Raw genomic sequence first — 19909 nt, forward strand, 5'->3', positions numbered from 1 at the left:
ATAGTATGTATATATTTTAGGTTTCCTGCCCATATAGTCTTTGTTGGGACTGTAATGCATGTTTAGGTGGCTATGGCTATGCTAATAAAACTTGATTTACAGCACAAGTGACCTTTGATTTGGAATATAAAGATTTTTTAAAAACAGTTTTTCTTTATTCCTGCTTGGAAAATTTTAATTTAAATAGCTTTACTCACTCAGAAGATGTTAAGTACCAGGTCGGGTGCTTGGTGGGTGCCATCATTAGATGCTAATGACAGTTAGGTGGTGAGCATGATAGGTAAAATCTTGCCTCCAGGGAGCTAATATTTTAGTGAAAAACTGTGATATTAAGTACATATTTTACAAATACTAAAAAGTTGTCGTAGGCTATATCAAAACTTGGATTTTAGCCATTTACCACACTTGAGTTTTTAGAGTGCCCGCTGATAAGAGGGGTCTAAAGCTCTTTCCAGAAGACTGCTGTCCACTCACCAGTTTTTCACATTGCTTCTCTCAGCCAAGGAGTTTTCAGCCCAGATGCTAACAACTAATTACAGCCTTACCTTCTCTGACAAGCCTATTTGAAATGGCTTCTCATCCTTCCTTTTAGCTTTGGTGACTGATAAGTTTGGGTATGTGTCTAGCAGTTTTATAAATAGCATTATACTATTATATGTACTATATTGTTGTTAAGTAATCAGTGTTGTTAAGTAATGGTTTGATGGTGTGTGTGTTGGGAACCTGCTTTCTTCTTAGTGTTGTGTTCCTTGTATGATGTATAACAGAGTCAGAAATCATAGCTACTCAGTACCTGTTTATAAATTAACTGTGCTTTAGCCTTAGCAAAATTAGTAAAAAATACATTTTTCTTTTGTTTTCTGTTAGGTGGAACACCTACATAATTTCATTTTCTTTCGGTTTTCTATGGGTTTCATTGATAGCATCATTGCCAAATGTAAGTATGTTTTAAAGAGATGGTGTGACATGATTTGTGGAAAAGGTGAAATGATACCTAAAATCCTAAAATTGTAACTATTTTGTTGCAGATGTTGCCACTGTAGTTGGGTACCTGGTTGTCAGTCGGCCTTTCCTAGACTTGTCTCATCCTCGACATCTTCATAGTACACATTCAGAGCTCCTAGAGGTAAAACAATACTAATGAAGCAAACATTCAAAATTAAGGCTTTGTTTTTATTTTAAAACTGAGCAAAATCTAATACTTGTTTCCCTTTAAGGACTACTACCAAAGTGGAAGAATGCTTTTGAGGATGTCTCAAGCTCTGGGTCGTATAGTTTTGGCTGGGCGTGAAATGACTAGATTGGCTGGGTAAGATTTGTAAAATAAGTAAATGCATAGAACAGTTTTTAATCATATATTGTTCTTAAAATGCTGGCACAAAATTGAGATTGAGATGAGGGAGCAACTACTCTGGGGAGCTGGTTTTGGTAGAAAGTTAAGGAAGTCCTCTCTCTCAATGAATTCATGCTTCCCTAAGACAACTATTTTGAGTCTTAACTAGAGTAGTGTGATGTTTGCTGTGTTTCACAGACACTGCCCTGGATAATTTGGGAAATTATCATTGTTGGCAGCCCATTCTTACAGAAATTTAAGTTAGTGAGTAGGTTTACATTTAACATTTTTGTTCTCAGCCATAGATTTTCATCTCCTAAGGGTTTGTACTGACAAGTTAGGTAAATAAATGAGTAGAGGTTGATTTTAATGGAATAAACCTTGTGGCATCTGTAGGTAGTTGTAGATATATTACCCAGTAGCAAAGTTGTCTTAGGTCATGGGATGGGATTAAACACCTCAGAAGCTGACATAGAAGGCAGAAACCGCAAACAATACCGGGGTGTGAAAAATGCCACAGACTTTGGATTGCCTAAGGGAATTTGCTGCCCTCAGGTGTTTATAGGTCTGTGTCTGTTCCTGTGTTCTCTCTGAAGTCATAGCTGCTAGGGTTTCATAACAAGACAGCATCAACACTGTGAGGACTTGTTCTTGAGAAGCTGATATGTGCTATACTCTTTAGTAACTTCCTCAGACTTGTATAAGTTCATGCACGCTAGCTTTCCTTCCCCACAAAAAACCATTTTATTAAGGAGTGATTGGTATATTAAAAACATCATATTTAATGCACACGAAATTCATGGATATAGGGACAACTCCCCACCTTCTTGTCACTGGATTGACTTCTGTTGTCCCATTATTTCCATCATATATTAAGAATTCTTCATCTTCTCCCTTCTTCGGAATATGAGAGCATATTTTCCCATTCGTAGAGAGGCAGTATGCATCTAGTGTATCCTTCCCTCTGATACAACAGGGTCACTCCAGCAGCTCAGGGCCCAACCTCCCTGTGTCTGCAGAATGTACTAACAAGAATACTTGACAAAGGGAAACACTGTTGTCTTGCTTCTTAATGCGGTGTTGTTGAGATGAGGATCCTGTGAAACCTCTTCCCTTATTTTCCTGTTCTTTCTCTTTTACTGTAGCAAAATAGGACACATGTGTTATCATTAATATTTTATGCTGATGAGACGTCTTTTATGTCCCTTAAGTTGTTATAATTTTAGACACTTCAGTTAAAGTTGTACAAAAGATGTCACAATAGCCTGGACTTTTGATTATGGTTTCTGTTAAATTTTAGTTTTACGGCTCGGATTACAGAATTAATGCAAGTACTAAAGGATTTAAATCATGGCAAATATGAACGCACAATGGTGTCACAGCAGGAAAAGGGTAAATATAAACATCATAGTTTGTAGTTACAGTTTTAAATTTTTCCTAATATATGATGTTTTAATAATTGTTTTCCATTTAAGGTACTGAAGGAGCACAAGTTGGTCCCTTGATACCTGGTGCTGGAGAAATCATCAATGTGGACAACATTATAAAGTATGTACAGAAAAGGCTGTACTGTACTGTACGCATTTGTTACACTTCATGGCAGCCTTTCTCTTCAGCTTGTAGTTACTTGTGTAACTTAAAATTGACATTTTAAAAATTTTAAATAGCTTTGGCATATCATTGACATAAAAGGTATATATATATATATATATATATATATATATATTTAAGGTATTTAATTTGATGTTTTGATATTATATACACACTGAAAATAATGTCCATATTCCAACCAATTATTTTATCTGTCTCTTCATCTGAATGTGTGTATGTGTGTACATGCCATTTCATGTATGTAGAACATATTTTTAGCTGTTGTCCCGGTGCTGCTGGTTAGATCTCTAGAACTTACTCATCTTCCTTCATGATCAAAGCTTTTATATATTTTGAATGACATCACTTCCATTTTCCTTTTCCCCGGCCCCTACAATTACTACCATGCTCTCTTCTATGGATTAAACTCTTTAGATTTTGCATATAAGTTATATAAGAACTGCATTTGTTTTTCTGTCTCACTTTGCCTATATGGCAGCCTATTTGCCTATATGCCTATTATGATGCTCTCTACCATCAAAAATGACTGATTCAGTCCTTCTAAAAATGTTTGTGGTTAATAGGAGTTTAAAAAGGATTTTTATTTTTGTGCTTGTGTGTGTTCCTGCATTGTCCATCTGTCTGTGTACCATGTTTGTGCAGAAAAAGGCATTGAATCCCCTGGAACTGGAGTTACAAAAGGTTGTGAGCCACCTGATGTGATTGACTTGGCCCTTTGAAAGAGCAACAAGTGTTCTTACCCATGGAGCCATCTCTTCATTTATAGTTTATGTGCAGTGGTGTTTTGCCATGGGTGTTAGGTCCCCTGGAACTGGAACAACAAACAGTTGTGAGCTGCCATGTGGGTGCTGGGGATTGAACCCTGGTCTTCTAGAGGAGCAATCAGCGCTCTTGACCACTGAGCCATCTCTCTAGCCCCAGGTTTTGTTGTTGTTGTTTGTTTGTTTTTAAAAGGCTGAATAATGCTCCTTTGTATGTGCTTATACATGATATATTCTTTATCCTTTTATCACTTGAAAGATATTGAGGGAGTTTCCCCATACTGCAGTAGTGTTCAAGTGCAGATACTACTCTGTGAAGTATTTTATTTCCTTTGAATATCACTCTGGAATAGGGTTGTCTCTCTGAAGCAGAGAACTTAAAGCAGTAAAATCTTTTTTTTCTTGAGGGAACTCCATACTGTTTCCTCTCATTGCTGTTTAATTACATTCTTAGCAAGTGGTTAAGGGTTCCCTTTCCTCTGCATCTCACCAGCATGTACCTTGTCTTTTGTGAGAACTGTCATCCTTAACAGGTGATACGAGTTGCCGTTTTCATTTGTATTTCTCTGCTTGTTAGAGATCTTGAGAACCTTTTCAGTTGTATTTTGTCTTCTTAATGTATTCTTTCATGAAGTATCTGGATGGTCTTTCTCTGTATTTGGCTTATTTCTATCTGGGGTATTGAGTTATTTGAGTTCCTTGTTTTTAATTTTTTAATTTCCCTCTTTTTTATTAATGCCCTTTTAGGTTTGATCATGTACCTTTAGCAACACCAAATGGAGATATCTTGATCCGAGATCTTAGTTTTGAAGTAAGTTTTAGAATGTTAATATAAAAGCTTAAATTATCTTCAAAGTATGAACTGAAAAAATGAATATTTAAATTAACTTTAAGGTTTGAATTGTCTCTATCTAAACCCATACTATTACATTTGAAACTAATCTTTGACCATATAGAAATATCATTTTTTCTTAAAATTGGTTGGACTTTAAAATCTCAGAGATTACTGCATCAAATTTGTTCTGTTGGAGAGATGGCTCAGCAGTTAGAACCTATGTTCCCAGCACCCACATGGCAGTTGACAACTGTCTGTATCTCCAGTTCTAGGGGATCTGGCATCCTCCTCTGGTCTCTGCAGGCTCCTGCATGGTACACATAAACTTATGCAGGCATGCACATACACAGATGAAAAGATAATCTTTAAAATGTTTTTTGCAAATGAAGTCCATGATAAGAAGGTGCATCTAATTAGAATTTCCACGTGTAATGAAAACTTAAGCATGCAAATACAACTTTAATCTCCTTAAATAAAAGAACTCTTAAGTCAACACACACCCCCCCCCCCCGGTTGTTCAGGAAGATTTATATCCATACAAACAATATAAAGTCATTCTCTTTCTCTTTACATTTTATTTACATATTTTGTGTGTTGTGTGTTGGGGGTGGAGCACATATCATATTGAGTATGTCAATTAGAACACAATTTGAGTGAGTAGGTTTTCTTCATCTACTATATGAGCTCCAGGGGTTGAATTCAGGTCATCAGGCTTGGTAGGAAGTGTCTTTATCAACTGACCCATGTTACTAGCCTCTGAAAACCTGGCAGCACAGTTGCACTTCATGTAGATTGTAGGATGGCTGACAAATAAACAGTGATGCTGATTCAGTATGTTTTCCCAATTAAACTGGTGATATGATGGGCTGAAGTAAAATGAAAAGGCAGTCCATGGCTGTTTTTGTGGGATTTGTGTCTTGAATTTTGAGGATTACTGTTTTAGGCTATTTGTTGAGATTTTCTGAGCTAGAAGTCTTAAAAATTAGTAATATATTCTTATCCTACAAATGGTCTCTTAAGTACCAGATGCCATCCTGTAACAGCACTACCCAGGAGAGTGCTGCTGCTCTGTGGCTGGTGGTGTTGAACACTGAAAGTGTAGCAGGTGCAGGATGACTCGATTGTAGAGTGCAATTAATTTTACTTAGCTTGATTTATACAGCCATGCATGACAGTATTAGACAGTCTTGCTCTGTGTGTACTCATTTGTATGTGTTTAATGTAAAGATTGTTTTTTAGCTGCTTTCACTGAAATGTTTCCCAATAGCTTATAAGGAATATTGTTAGATTTGTTTTTAAACTCTTATAGTTTTAGGTTTTCTTTAGTTTTCTGCTCTTACTAATTTATATTTACTAAATATATCTATTGTCTTAAGTAAGAGAAGTAGAAAGTGTTAGCTATACAAGGTGAGTATTGTATCATCATACTTCCTTTAAAGCCAGGAACTGTAACAGGAAGTAGAAACTGTACTGAGGTTAGCAAATATTGACAGGCCTAGGGTGAGAAGTACTCCTCTCAGTCACCGGGATGCTGCCTTTGTAAGGCAGCCACTCCTCCTTACCTCCAGCCAGCCCTGAGCTCCACTCAGACAGTCTGTGCTCACCACTGCTTCTTTTGTTTTAGTTTCATTGGCCAAGTCTTTCTGAGTCCCTGGTTTTCCCAGAATTACTGTGGCTTCCTTTTTTCCCCTCATAGCTGTGTTCCCCTGTATCTACCTTTGGTCCCTGGTTTCTCTTTCGTTGCATACGAAGCTGTATGACTTCCTGTCCTCTTGGTCTGCTGTTAAGACCCTTTTCTGTCTCTTTTTGACTTACCGCTAGGTTAGATCAGGCCTTTTCTTGTTTGTCTTCCCAGGATTTTCCTTAACACGGAGTTTCTTTCTGAAACAAACATCCCTCAATTTTTTTTTTTTTTTTTTTTATCATTTTCTGTTAGTTGTGCCCACCTGGATTACTTTTGAAAATCAGGATTCCTTTCTTTTGGAAAGTTGTCATTAGGCACACTTGGCCACCACAAAGCACATGTTTCCTACTTGCTTGCATGTTGTGTTACATTATAGCTAAACAAGCAGCTTTCTGCAGACTGAGATTGTAACCCTCATCCTTTGTGAGCTCTCAGTACAGGCATAGTTCATTCCTTTTTCAGCAGAATAGTAGTCATTGTGTGCACTTACTGCATTCTGTTTACCCCTTCAGCTGCTTGGGCTGTTTCCACCTTTCCGCTACCTTGAATAATGCTGGTGGCTGTATATTTTATCCATTAGTTGGCTTGTGCTATGTTTTAGAATTTGCCAAATGCTACCTACAATTCCTACCTCTTACCTCTCTGAGCCCAGCCTACTGTTCTCTTTTGCTGTCTTCTCTAGCAGAACCAGTCTGTCTGTCCCATGAGGTGAGGCTCATTCCTGTCCTCATGCCTGCTTGCTGTGGGTGGACAGGAAAGGTTTCTCATGATAAGCTCCTAAGACACCTTTGGAAGTTTTCCCAGTTGTCACTTGCAGTGAGGTGTACTTTGACCTCTGTGGCTTTTCTCCACATACTTAGTCTGTAGTTTACAATTTAATTTACTTATTTATTATACATATTCTTGTTGACACAGAAGTTATGCACAGTGTTATCTAAAAGAGCAAAAGAAAAGATGACCTACATGTTTAATCATTGGGGAGTTTTTAGGTAAGTTATGGTACATTCTTAGTATGTACTACAGGCATTAAAAGAATGGACAAGAGGGACATAAATACAATGACCTGGAAGGATACTTGTGACATACTGTTAAGTAAATATAGGCCTCTAAATAAAAGAATCTACTCTACAGTTAAGTTAAAATTTTACATTCTGACTAAGACTGCATTGAACAGTCTAAATCAATAATGGTTTTTAAATGAAAAAAGGAAACAATAAAAATTGAATGTAAGCAGAAGTAAAACATTCCTCCCTACATCACTCCACAGTTGTATCCGACACCACATTTACAGATAAAATTAGATGCTAATAATTAGCAAAGACCCCTTTGGCTCTAAAGAAATATACTGGTTAATTTAGTTAGTTGGTTAATTCAAAGACTCACTATTGTCTTTCAGGTTCGATCTGGGGCCAATGTTCTCATTTGTGGTCCAAATGGCTGTGGAAAGAGTTCCCTCTTCAGAGTTCTTGGTGAAGTATGTACATACTGGTCTCCAGAGCTTGCCATCTTATTTTGTTATCTGTTAGGTTATGAATTTCATAGTCACTTTTGTCCTTTCTTTGTGTTAATAGTTATGGCCTCTTTTTGGAGGACAACTTACTAAACCTGAGAGAGGAAAGTTATTTTATGTTCCCCAGGTAAGACTTTGTTTGAGCTATTTTGTAACCTTTAAGATCTTTGGTTTAATATTTTAAAATGTACTTTTAGTGACTCTTACTCTATCATTATGACTACTAGCGACCCTATATGACCTTGGGAACACTGAGAGACCAAGTGATATATCCAGATGGAAAAGAGGATCAGAAGAAGAAGGGGATATCTGACCAAGTAAGGAGTGATTACATCCTGCATTCACCGAGCATGCCCCACTTCAGATTCTTTGTCTTTTTAAATGCCAGATAGTGTTGCCTAACGTAAGCCTTCCAAACCATTGTAAACAACTTTCCAGTCAGTGGTAAGAAGATAGCTGCTTTACTTAAGTATTACTTATGGCATGTTTTAACCATCGTGACAGTGCTATATCCTCATTACCCTCATCCTGTGGTTATATGATATTGTTACCATCTTTAAGCTACCAGACATTTTGTCAAGGGTATGGCTAGAGACTGGCAGTCAGGCCAGCTTTGTGCCATTTCTTTTCTGAAGAGCACCTAGCTATCCAAGTGGTTAGACATGAAGTTACTGAACTAGTCTAAAAAATAAGGTAAGACAGGACACTAGCTTCTCAACCATTTATTCGGACTTTAACTTTGCATACAGGTGCTGAAAGAGTACTTGGATAATGTGCAGTTGGGTCACATCCTTGAACGGGAAGGAGGCTGGGACAGTGTTCAGGACTGGATGGATGTACTCAGTGGAGGAGAGAAACAAAGGATGGCGGTCAGTATCCTCAGAAGACTGGTACCAAATGCTTGTTTAGAGTCACTGCTAGAATCCAGAATTTGGCTAATCCTAACACAGGACTTTGTCTTTACTCAGCAGCTATCATTGTATTAGTTAGTTTAAATTGCAATAAAAGTGCTAGGAAATATTTAACTTCATATAAATTTGGAATTCTGAAGCATGTATTAGTAATGTGGTTGCTCTGTGAAAGGGCAAGCTGTAGATCTATTATATCCTTCCAGTTCATTTTCCTAGAAGTTAGGGAGGAGACTTTGCAGCCATTGGCCCTGTAAGGATATGATTGTAGGTTACAACATCTTTCAGTAGCTTTTCCCAATAGATGGCGCTTTCATCTCTTCCAGATTGCTCTCCCTGCACAGCTGGAAGCATTAGAAACATTAGTTCTTCATTCTGCCCTTCATTGTTACATATAACTTTGTTTCTCCACTCACTAACCTCCTAAAGTTATTTAGAACTTTAAAACTTTCCTAATATAAAAAGAATTGGGAAGACAGTTTGATTTTTTTTTATATAATAACAGAGTTATCTTGAAAAAACAGATTTTCCCCCTGCTTCCAGCACTTACTCTTCTAGTACACCATCCCTTCCTTATTTATTATTTTCCAAGCTCCCACAGAACAGCCCATTAAGCTCTAAGCAACAAGTGGCTTTTCTAGTTCCAAGTTCCAAATGCTTCCACTATCCTTCCAAAAAACAACATGGTCAGGACCATTGTATCAAAACCCCACTTTCTGGAACTATTTCTGTCCCAGTTTGCTTTTGAATGTTGTGATAAACACGACCAAATCCAATTTGGAGAATTAGTTTATTTTAGTTTACATGTTACAGATCATCAGGAACAGGGCAGGAACTTAAGGTAGGAACTTGAAGCAGAAACCGCAAAGGAATGCTGCTTACTACCTTTCTTGCAGGTTCACATTGAGCTGCCGTTTTTTTTATTCAGCACAGGCCTGCTTGCCCCAGGATGGTACTGTCCCAGTGAGCTGGGCCTTCCTATATCAATTAGTAATAAAAAAAAAAAAAATGGGCTAGAGAGACCGCTTAGTAGTTAAGAGCACTGTTTGCTCTTCTAGAGACCGTGGGTTTGATGCCTATTAGCCACATGGCAGCTTACAACCAGCAGTGACTCCAGAGGTCTACATCAGATGTCTTTTGCATTTACTTTTTGAGACAGGGTCTGCCATTGAATCTGGAGTTCATCAGTTGGCTAGGGTGGCTGGCCAGTAAGGCCATGGGATCAGTTTTCTGCCTTTTAGCACTGGAATACAGGTGGATACCACCATGCCCGCCTTTTTTTTTTTTTTTTTTTTTTTTTTTTTTTTGTTAAATTTTTACACAGGTGCTGGGAACTTGCTCAGGTCCTCATGCTTACCCAACTAGCACTTTACCCACCGAGCCATCTTCCCAACCCCAATCTTCAGTTTTCTACCATACTACTTTACCTCTCTGCAGAAAAAACTCATTTGCTACTTGAAAAGAAGAGGCTATTATTCAGAGCAATGACAGCTAATTTTTGAGTGCTTAGTAGATGTTAGTCAATATGCCAAGCAGATTACAAAGGCTAACACACTGTATCTTCAAATGGTCGTAGGAAGTAATCACTGTGACCATCCCACTCATCAAGGAAACTGCAGTTTAGTGATTTAGGGCTTGCCAAGCAGACAGTTAATGTTAGAACTGGTGAAAGGTAGCTTATTAAGCTTAGCTTAGGCAGTACATTGGTTTTGCATGTTTGCTTTACAACTTCCTTGTTTTGTGGGGACAAGTAGCTGACAGCATGGAGGGAGATGGAGACACACACCTCCACACACACAATGAGAAAAGAGAGGCACTTGTGAAATGCCGTCAGTGTGTATCTATGTGATAGTGTCTGTTTGCTGCTTCCTCTTCCTCACCTCATGCACATAGGTGTAAACCCAAGAAAGCAGCTTGTTCTAGTTATCCACTTGGTACATAAATGAATAGCACAGTAGTGTAAGCTTTGGGTATATTATAGTGGCTTAATCGTGGTTTTATTTTCGTGACTCTTACAGCTTAGGCAAGCACACAAAGAAATAGGAAACTCAAGTATACAGACAATTGCAATTCCATAGAGGGTCCACTTGGACTGAGTGACATTGAGCAGACACTTGAAAGATGTCTGGACCAGAGTCAGGCATTGGGACTTAAGAAAAAAAGCTTGATGGGATAGCACAGGGATGGTTCCAGCATTCCAGAAGCAGAGGCAGGAGGATTGCCATGAGTTTAGGCCAGCCTTGGCTACGTAGTGAGTTCTGGCCCATCAGAGGTACAGAATGAGAGCCTCTGTCGAACAGAAACAAAGAACACAACAGCAAAAGCAGAAGGAAAGAAAGGAAAAAGTGCCGTGTGAGTCTAAGGCCTTGTGACATATGGATGCTTTATCTTAGTAGTTGAGTGATGGGAAGAGACAGTGCTGGCTGGCATGTGGAGATCAGAGCAGGTGGGAGGAAGACTTTACAAGACTTTGGAGATGAAACAGGATAAGCTGTGGAGAAGGTTTAAGTTGAGTGAAGTTCTTTGATTTCCGTATGTGATAGATTCTCCCTGGTTACCCAGAGAATGGAGAAAAGCAGAGTGGGAGCTGGAGATTGTGTAACCCAGGCAGAAAGTAAGTGTTCTCTGGGATAGGGCACAGCAGAGGTGAGGAACAGTGAGTGGAGTTTAAACTCTGAATTAAGAGTGGCTGAGAGGGAGGGTTAAGACAGGGTTAGGCCAGGAAGATTCAGCTTCTAGCTCTAAGGGAGAAGGAAGAGGATCTGGGATTTAGTTCTGAGGAGCCCACAGATAACTTAATGGCTGAGTGGGAAGGCACTAAAAGTAGTGAGACAGCAGAGAGGGGGAGGACTCCCCGTGGCTTTTTGTTACTTTCAAGGAGGGAGTGGTTCAAGTAGAATGTTTCACAGAAGGAAAGTTGATTGGGCTTAGGAACATGTCTTTTGGTTTTGCAACATGACCATCTCTGTTGGGGGCAAGTGACAAATTAGAGTAACTGTCCAAGACAAGGACAGACCATTTCTTTTTTTTTTTCACATTTTTTTAATTTGAATTAGAAACAAGATTGTTTTACATGACAATCCCAGTTCCCTTCTCCGTCCAGTCCTCCCCTACCACCACCACCCCCAACTAAAACCCTGTCTATCACATATCCTTTCTGCTCCCCCCTGGATGGTGAGGCCTTCCATAGGGAGTCATCAGAGTCTATTGTATCCTTTGGGATAGGGTCTAGGCCCACCTCCGTGTGTCTAGGCTCAGGGAGTATTCCTCTGTGTGGAATGGACTCCCAAAGTCCACACCTATGCTAGGGATAAGTACTGAACTACTACAGGAGGTCCTGTAGATTTCCGAGGTCTCCTCAATGAAATCCACGTTCTCAGGGTCTGGATCAGTCCCATGCTGGTATCTCAGCTATCAGTCTGGGGAGCAAGAGTTCCCCAATGTTCAGGTCAGCTGTTTAGGACAGACCATTTCTAGAAAACAGAATACACTTGGAATGTAAGTAAGAGAAAAAGAAATGTAAGGGTTAGTGCTTCCTGAGTCCTTTTACAAAATCAGAGGACGCTTTCAAAAGCTGTGCACACCCAGGACCAGCAATAGAGACTTGGCAGGTGCACGAAGAGATGCTTGGTTGAACTCTAACAGGTGTCATTATTTAAGCAATATCTGAGGCATCTGTAATCTGAATGTTAAGGTTTAGTTAAAACACAAAACTTGTTTGTATGTGTACGTTGATTATTTTAAAACTCAATCACATCTTGCACCAGTTTTTGTTTTTCTCTTAGCAATAAATATTTCCCACATACTCTATTTCTCCCTTTAAGATGAAAGTAAAACAATTTCTTATTTGTATTATTTTTATCTCTTGGAATGATGCTTTTAGTTAGAATAATTTTCATATTTGAGTTTTATAAGACTTCAAAAAGCATATTTAACTGAAGTAAAATTATCTTTCGTTATTAGTTTTATTTTTAGGCCTGCCTCCATTTATATAGACTATTTCCTCTTGTGCTTTAGATGGCAAGATTGTTTTATCATAAACCCCAGTTTGCCATTTTGGATGAATGCACAAGTGCAGTGAGTGTTGATGTGGAAGACTACATTTACAGCCACTGTCGAAAGGTAAGTGCCATGCCACAGGTCTCATGTCCAACCACAAACCCATACCAAAAGGAAATTACAAGTAGTGACATTGCTACCAAAAGGTAATGCCCTGTCTTCTCTTTAAATTGGTAACTAATAGGTATGAACAGAGGACAACAAATTATCAGTGTCTTCTAAATATGTTAGATATGAACAGAATACGAGGAATTTTCCATGCATTCTAAATATAACTCTCTTAAGCAATTTCTTAGACATGGTACAGTGTTTAAATATATCCACCTTTTATCTCATTACTTATGCTCAAAAAATTTTTATCACTCCTTTGACCCATTAACTTTACCTATGTTGGGTGGTGGTGGTGCACACCTTTAATCCCAATACTTGGGAGGCAGAGGCAGGCAGATCTCTGTGAGTTCGAGACCAGCCTGGTCTACAAGAGCTAGTTCCAGGACAGCCTCCAAAGCCACAGAGAAACCCTGTCTCAAAAAACCAAAAACCAAACCAAAACAAAACAAAACAAAAAAACCCAAAAACAAAAATCTTTACCTATATATCACTTTTTGAATCAAGAAAAATCAATTGTAACCATTTGGTAATCTAAATGTTTTTCAATTTGTGTGTGTATGTGTTGGTGGCATATGTGCCTGTGCTTCTGTGTGCTTGCATGTGTGGTGTACATGCATAAGGTGCATGCTGTAACGATAAGTCTTTACTCCATCTGTGCGAGCCCCGCCGCCACGTGGGTGCCCAAAATAACCACAGAGTCTTCTATTAGTTTACAGTGCTGCTGGCCAATTGACTAGGATTTCTTATATGCTAGCTCAGTCTTAATTATCATAAATCTATATATTTTATAAGATGTATCTTATTGAGGATGCCTTCCACTCGTGTCCTCCTCCCGGGATCACATGGAGGCTCTGTAGAGAAGAGAGCAGGAGGAATAGAAATAGGAAGAGCAAGAGCAAGAGCAAGAGTGTGATTTCCTGCTTATATTCTAAGTCTGCCTGCTATGTCACTTCCTGCCTCGATTACAAGACTTATCTTTACTACATTTCCCAGAATCCTCCTTGACTCCTAGTCCCACCTAACTTGCTTCTTCATTGGCCAACAGTACTTTATTCAGCAACCAATCAGATAGACATACACAGAAGGACTTGCCCCATCAGCATGTGGATGATACAGGTTGATTTTTGGTATCCTTAATAGTACTTCTATTCATTTACTGAGGCAAAGTTTCTTCTTGCACCTGGGGCTGTTGATTCCATTAGTTTAGACCTGTCTTTGCTCCCTGAACACTGGGATTCCAGGTGGGCCACCACACCTGCCCAGCTTTTACATGGGTGCTAAAGAGCCAAAATCTAGCCGCTATGCATGCATTGCAATTGCTGTATATCTTCTAAGTCCTCTCCCAAGCTGTTCTTTTGGTAGTTTATTTTGTCTGAACAGTATTTTACCAAATTTCTTTCAGTTGACAAATGTGAGGCTGGCTATACTGCCATTATTTAAGTACTTGTTCACTAGTCCTGGTGAGATTTTTGTGTTTAGGGATTGCTACAGCAATCTGTAGTATTGTTAGATTTGAAAAATAATATATTCTGTTTTAGAGGTCCTGTGTGAGTAAATGAGTTACGGGAGTATTTTAACACTTTATCTATATTTGGGGTGTTTCCAATAAATAAAAATAGTCATGTTGTACATACATGCTCACATGCGCGCACGCGCGCGCACACACACACACACACACACACACACACACACACACACACCAAATTCCTGCCATTTGGAGGATAGCAGCATTAGCAGTCCCTGGGAATTTGTAAGAAATACAGTCTCTGACTTAGCCAGATAGAATGGCATAGTAACAGAATTCCCACATGACCCAAATGCATATGAAAGGTTGAAAAAGATGGTGTGATAATAAGAGTCTTCAGTAGTCTTCTCATAGGATCATTTAAACATTGTATTTCTGGTTTTTTGATTTTGTTTGTTTTTCAATTTTTGAATCCCCTTTAGTAATTTGTATGTGGTTTCCAGTTGTATAGGTATTAGAGATGCTTATAATGCTTTCATTGCATAAGGTTGTTTTAGACTTAACAGCTTTACCCTGTCAATTCTATGTTGTTGCCTGTTTTGTTTTTAAGATTGTCTAAATCTATAAAACACATTCCATTTAAGCGAAGAAAGGGCACTTGAGTTTTCAATTTCAATGTTAACAACATTGCCATAATAGTGCTGAATGCAAAGAAGCAGAAAGTGAGGGAATGAGTCCTGAAGTTTAAAACCTTTTAAAACCATTTGTTTGTAGATATAGTATATGTGTGTGCCATGCTGCTCCTGGTGTAGGTCAGAGAACAGTTGTGGGAGTCAGTTCTCTTCCACCATGGCAGTCCAGAAATTAAACTTCGCCTTGGTGGCAAGTGTCTTTACCCACTAAGGGGTCTTGCCAGCCAGAGAACTTTTTTCTGACTGCAAAGTGTAAATTTACAAATGAAATAAAGCAACACTTCAGCTCAATTCATAATGTTTAACATTAAAGAGAACAGTGATGCTTCTTGGCCAAAACTAAGCCATGAGCATGAAATTTAATTATGGAAAAGGTAGCATCTGTTGTTCAGATCTCAGAATTTAAACTTTGCTTTTGTGTTTTGGCTTAAGTGATTGTAATATACCGTATGCCAACTCTAATTAAGGTCTAATCCAATTACAAAATCAGGAACAGAAAAATATGTCTAAGTGGGCTTTTGATGCAGTTGGAATGTATGTTTAACAAAGCTGGTGATAATGTGCTTATCTTCTTATGCATGTCCTCACTAATTTACACATGGCAACCAAGCTCATGATACAGTTTAAGTGATATCACTTGGTGCCAGCAGAATAATTTAGTCGTAAAATGTCATGGTAGAAATTATCCAGAATTTACTTAGGTTAATCTTTTAAAACTAATACAAAATAAAAATAAAAATAAGGTCTGGAGAGATGACTCAGTGGTTAAGAGCACTTGCTTCTCTACAAGAGGACCTGTGTTCAGGTCCCAGCATTCACATGGTGGCTCACAACCACCTGTAACTCCAGTTCTAAAGAATATGACACCCTCTTCTGGCCTCTGAGGGTACTTTATGTAGATGGTAGATTTACATTCATGCAGGCTAAACACTCATATACATAAAAATGAGTAAGTCCTTTTTAAAAATAAAATGAGTTTGAAAAATCATGGTGGAAATTTGCCTCATGTCCCAAACATGAGAGGTGTGTGTTGAGGATCTGACTTGAGGTAGTGTTTCTCCCCCTCCTATCTATTGGCTGGATCACTCCTAGACAGTTGTACAGTGCTGTCCTGGGCATTACACTATGTTTAGCAGCAATTCTAGTGTCTACTCATTAGATGGCAGTATTGTTCTCAATATACAAAAAAATAAAAAATAAAAAAAATAAAAATTCTGACATAACCAAGATGTCCACAAGAGAGAGCTCACCCTCAGTGGAGAACCATTGATCGCACTGATCCAGAACAATTGCAGTTCTGTTGTCAATGCTCCTCTGAGAGTCTGAAATGCAGTCAAGACCCTGATAGCAGGATCAAGATGGAAATATTTTATAATTTTATAGCAAGCTTATTGGGTAACAATACCTGATCCAAACTTATAAAAGATATTTAAACTTTTTTGTCTCAATGCCAGTATTTGTATATGTTACTGCAGACACATGCAGAATTTTGCCTTACAACCTCTAGAAGAGAGGGAATAATCACACTTTAGATGTGTCTGAATTCCATGACACATTCCAAAATAAGACTCTACAATGGGGAATTATAACCCTGCATTTGAAAGCAAATTGACTGTAGACCATTTATGCCATTTTGTCCTGATTTTAACCTTTTGCTATTTTTATCTTACTAATTTTCATAATAAATTAAATGTAGGGATGTGTGTTTTGATATTAATTCTTAACTGTAGCCGATGAATATGATATCCTAACAAATTAAATGTATGTGTAATTTGTAGCTTGCTGTTAACTGATGTAAATATAAACCTTTTCTTTGCATTAGGTTGGCATTACCCTCTTTACTGTTTCACACAGAAAATCACTTTGGAAACACCACGAGGTTTGTATTTCTTTCTTTGTGTGGGGTGATGAATGTTTGTCTTACATTAAAAAAAATGTGAGTTTTGGTGACTGATTTTGGATCTCATGGTGATTTTGAGTTTTATAGTATGCAGTAGGACTTTGTTGGGTATTATTGTCATCAGTTTTGAAAGCTATAATGTCCATAAACTCTAGCTCTTCAGAGATTAAAGAGCAGTTAGTTCTCTAGAGTTATAAGTGACTGCTGTATAATAGCTATTGGTTAATGAACTGTGTCCTTATCACTCAGGTTAGACAGAAGACAAAGTCTTAAGTTAGATTGCAAAATTTTAGGAACATTTTCAGCAGAGGTCAGGACTATAATGCCAGCCGTGCTTGGAATGTAAGAAAACGGGATCTGTTATATAGTCATAGTAATTTACAAAGATACTTTGCATTGGTATAGAAATCCAATCCATAAGGTTGGTAGGGTAATGTTGAGAACAGAGTTTTTTCCCCTTCCCTCCACTTCTCTCATCTTACCCTTCTCTAACTTTCCCTTCTGCTTCCCCCCCCCCCCTCCGTTCTGGGATCTAGCCCTAGGCCTTGTGTTTGTGAAGGAGGGGAACACAAATAACAGCTAAGAAATAGCCATACAGAAAATAAACAGCAAAACATCTTTATATATAAAAGTTCACTAATAAAAACAGGAGGCATTGTTCTGTGTCTTCAGAAGGCACATGAATAGCTAGCTCCTTTTTCTCCCTGCTGAATCTAAACAAAAGACTTTAGAGATTGGTAGCTGAGCAGTGACGAAATCAGTGCTGCACTGGTGAGCTGTCCAGGCTCTGGCACAGGACATCCTGGTAGCTCGGAGCTGCAATCCAGAGCTGTGGAGTCATCATCCTTAAAGGTAAGAAGAGTGCAAATGTACCTGTTCTTAGTTATGACTTTCCCTTTTCTCCCATAGTACTACCTGCATATGGATGGCAGAGGCAATTATGAATTCAAAAAGATCACAGAAGATACAGTTGAGTTTGGATCATAGAGACGATCTTGAGAACTTCACCTGCTTCAATGAAACAAGAATGCATTTGTTAATGCAAAGTGCATTGTAAAATAAAGTTAAGCTTGTTTTTTTAAAAAAACAAAGCAACAAATTGACTAGATACAGGATAATTGAAACATGTTAAAACACTTAATATTGTATAGGATATTGCTAATTGTGTATATGTTGGTTTAATTATTAATTATGTACTAAGAATGTCCTTATTCTTGTGGTTAAAAAACCTGCCTGAATTAAATTGGGCTTAAATCAGTGTAACCTGATTCATCCTGGGATGTAAACCATTTGAAGTCAGCTAATTTGACTTTTATGGCTCTATCTTTTCTTTTAATGAAGAACCCTATTTAAAACTGGGGTCATTAGCTGCTCTATTCTAACAAAGTCTTGAGTTTCATTTCTATGTGCCCCATGGTAATGGGAACCAACCAATCACAATGTATTATTAAAATGTATACCATCGGTACAGGATAGCATTTATTACACAGTGGCAGATTTCTTTAGCTGCTACATTTATACTCATTCTTCATACATGCCTTGAGCTATTTGACTCCAAGAGAGCCATTTGGATTTTCTTTAGCTAAATAATAAGTGTAACCCTCTCGGTCTCTTAGACTGAGTTGTTTCGAAGGTTTCTTGTGGTGGTATACAACAGTGTGTGCATTTGTGCTTACAGATTGTGGTTACTACACACTACACTCAGTCTTAGCAATGTTTGGAATATCTAGGCATGATCCTCTTGTGTCAAGGTCTTACAAGAAATTTAGATTTTTGTGACAAGAATTGGACAGGTTCATCAGAAATGTGGTTGTATAATGGTGAACACCTTATGACTGTAGAGGCACTACATGAAGTAACACACTGAGCACGAAATGTTACTGCTGTCCTTGACTGTAGTTTTATGTTTTTAAAAATGCTAAACATTATCATGCACTTGGGTGAATGACATTTCCTGGAACGGTCTCTGACTCCTGTACAACTGCTTTTGTGTCTGCATTACCATGTTGAGAAATCATCTCTGGTGGCTGAGCACCATTAATGGCTACATGTGGTGTTTGCACAAAGCAGAGCCAAGACTGGACGTGATCAATAGGTGGTTGTGAAATTAGTTTTACCAAATGGGTTCAGAAAGGGGCATTTGATAGTCTTGTTTCTGCATAACTCAGAATCACTGACTACCCAAATAACCTGATGTACTGATTCCATAAATACATTCTATTCAGTTTTACCATGTCTCCTTAGCAAACTTGTATACTTATTTTCTGTTCAGATTAAAAAAAAATGGATAAACCTATACAACCTTTGTGCATTCTTGTTGACTCTTGTGCTTAAATAAATGCTGACGTTCAGAAAGTGCTTTTAGCACCCAGATGGTCTTTTTACAAAACCTTATTAAATGAGCTTTAAATTTTTTTGTTTTCTAGTTTTAGACAGGGTCTCACTCTGTAGCTCTGGCTGGCCTGGGACTCACTATGTAAATCGGGCTGGCCTTGAACTCACAGAGATCCATTTGCCTTTGCTTCATGAGTGCTGCACACTCGACTCTGCCCAGCTAATTACATTTTTAAGGTGTATTTCTTAGAAAAGAAAATCCTTACCAAATGTTTATACCTCACAAATGCTACCAGCTAGCCAGGAGACCTTAAAAGATGGTCCACCCTGGGAAAGGCTATAAGGCATAGGGAAATTATAAGTTTTCAGATTCCTAGGCTACCCCAAGGCTGCTAACAGAAGTATTCATCCTCTTGTCTGCCTCCAGATTCCTTCCTTGTTTTAGTCTAATAACAGAGTGCCTCATCGTTTGAGGCAGAGAAGAAAATCTTCCAGGAGAATCCCAGTGTATTCTAACATTATGGATGGTTTTCTTAGGGCTGGCTATAGCTGTGTTTCCAAAACATGAATGATTATGCAGTCATTCTCTGCATAATTATCACACACTACACTGAAAAATGCTAGTTTACCTGACAGTAAATCAGAAAGTGAATGGAAGAACTTTATGGATTGTGTTCTGCAAATCAAGAATGTGTGTCTGGAAATT

At 38.3% G+C, this 19909-nt stretch overlaps 1 protein-coding gene across 2 annotated transcripts in view; it reads left to right on the top strand.

Moving 5' to 3' along the window:
- Abcd3 (ATP binding cassette subfamily D member 3) overlaps window positions 1–19227 on the top strand; it is a 54569-nt gene extending 35342 nt beyond the window's left edge. For both annotated transcript variants that reach the window (XM_027395630.2, XM_027395631.2), the window contains exons 11-23: window positions 868–937; window positions 1029–1126; window positions 1218–1309; window positions 2634–2725; window positions 2809–2881; window positions 4453–4516; window positions 7621–7698; window positions 7796–7861; window positions 7962–8051; window positions 8484–8603; window positions 12660–12764; window positions 16792–16848; window positions 17779–19227. In XM_027395630.2, the coding sequence (XP_027251431.1) occupies window positions 868–937; window positions 1029–1126; window positions 1218–1309; window positions 2634–2725; window positions 2809–2881; window positions 4453–4516; window positions 7621–7698; window positions 7796–7861; window positions 7962–8051; window positions 8484–8603; window positions 12660–12764; window positions 16792–16848; window positions 17779–17856 (1083 nt within the window). In that variant the 3' untranslated portion in view covers window positions 17857–19227. The remainder of the gene's footprint in view (window positions 1–867; window positions 938–1028; window positions 1127–1217; window positions 1310–2633; window positions 2726–2808; window positions 2882–4452; window positions 4517–7620; window positions 7699–7795; window positions 7862–7961; window positions 8052–8483; window positions 8604–12659; window positions 12765–16791; window positions 16849–17778) is intronic.
- Window positions 19228–19909: the final 682 nt, after the last annotated feature.

This window comes from Cricetulus griseus (genome assembly GCF_003668045.3).
Source record: "Cricetulus griseus strain 17A/GY chromosome 1 unlocalized genomic scaffold, alternate assembly CriGri-PICRH-1.0 chr1_0, whole genome shotgun sequence".
In the NCBI taxonomy this organism is placed as follows: domain Eukaryota; kingdom Metazoa; phylum Chordata; class Mammalia; order Rodentia; family Cricetidae; genus Cricetulus; species Cricetulus griseus.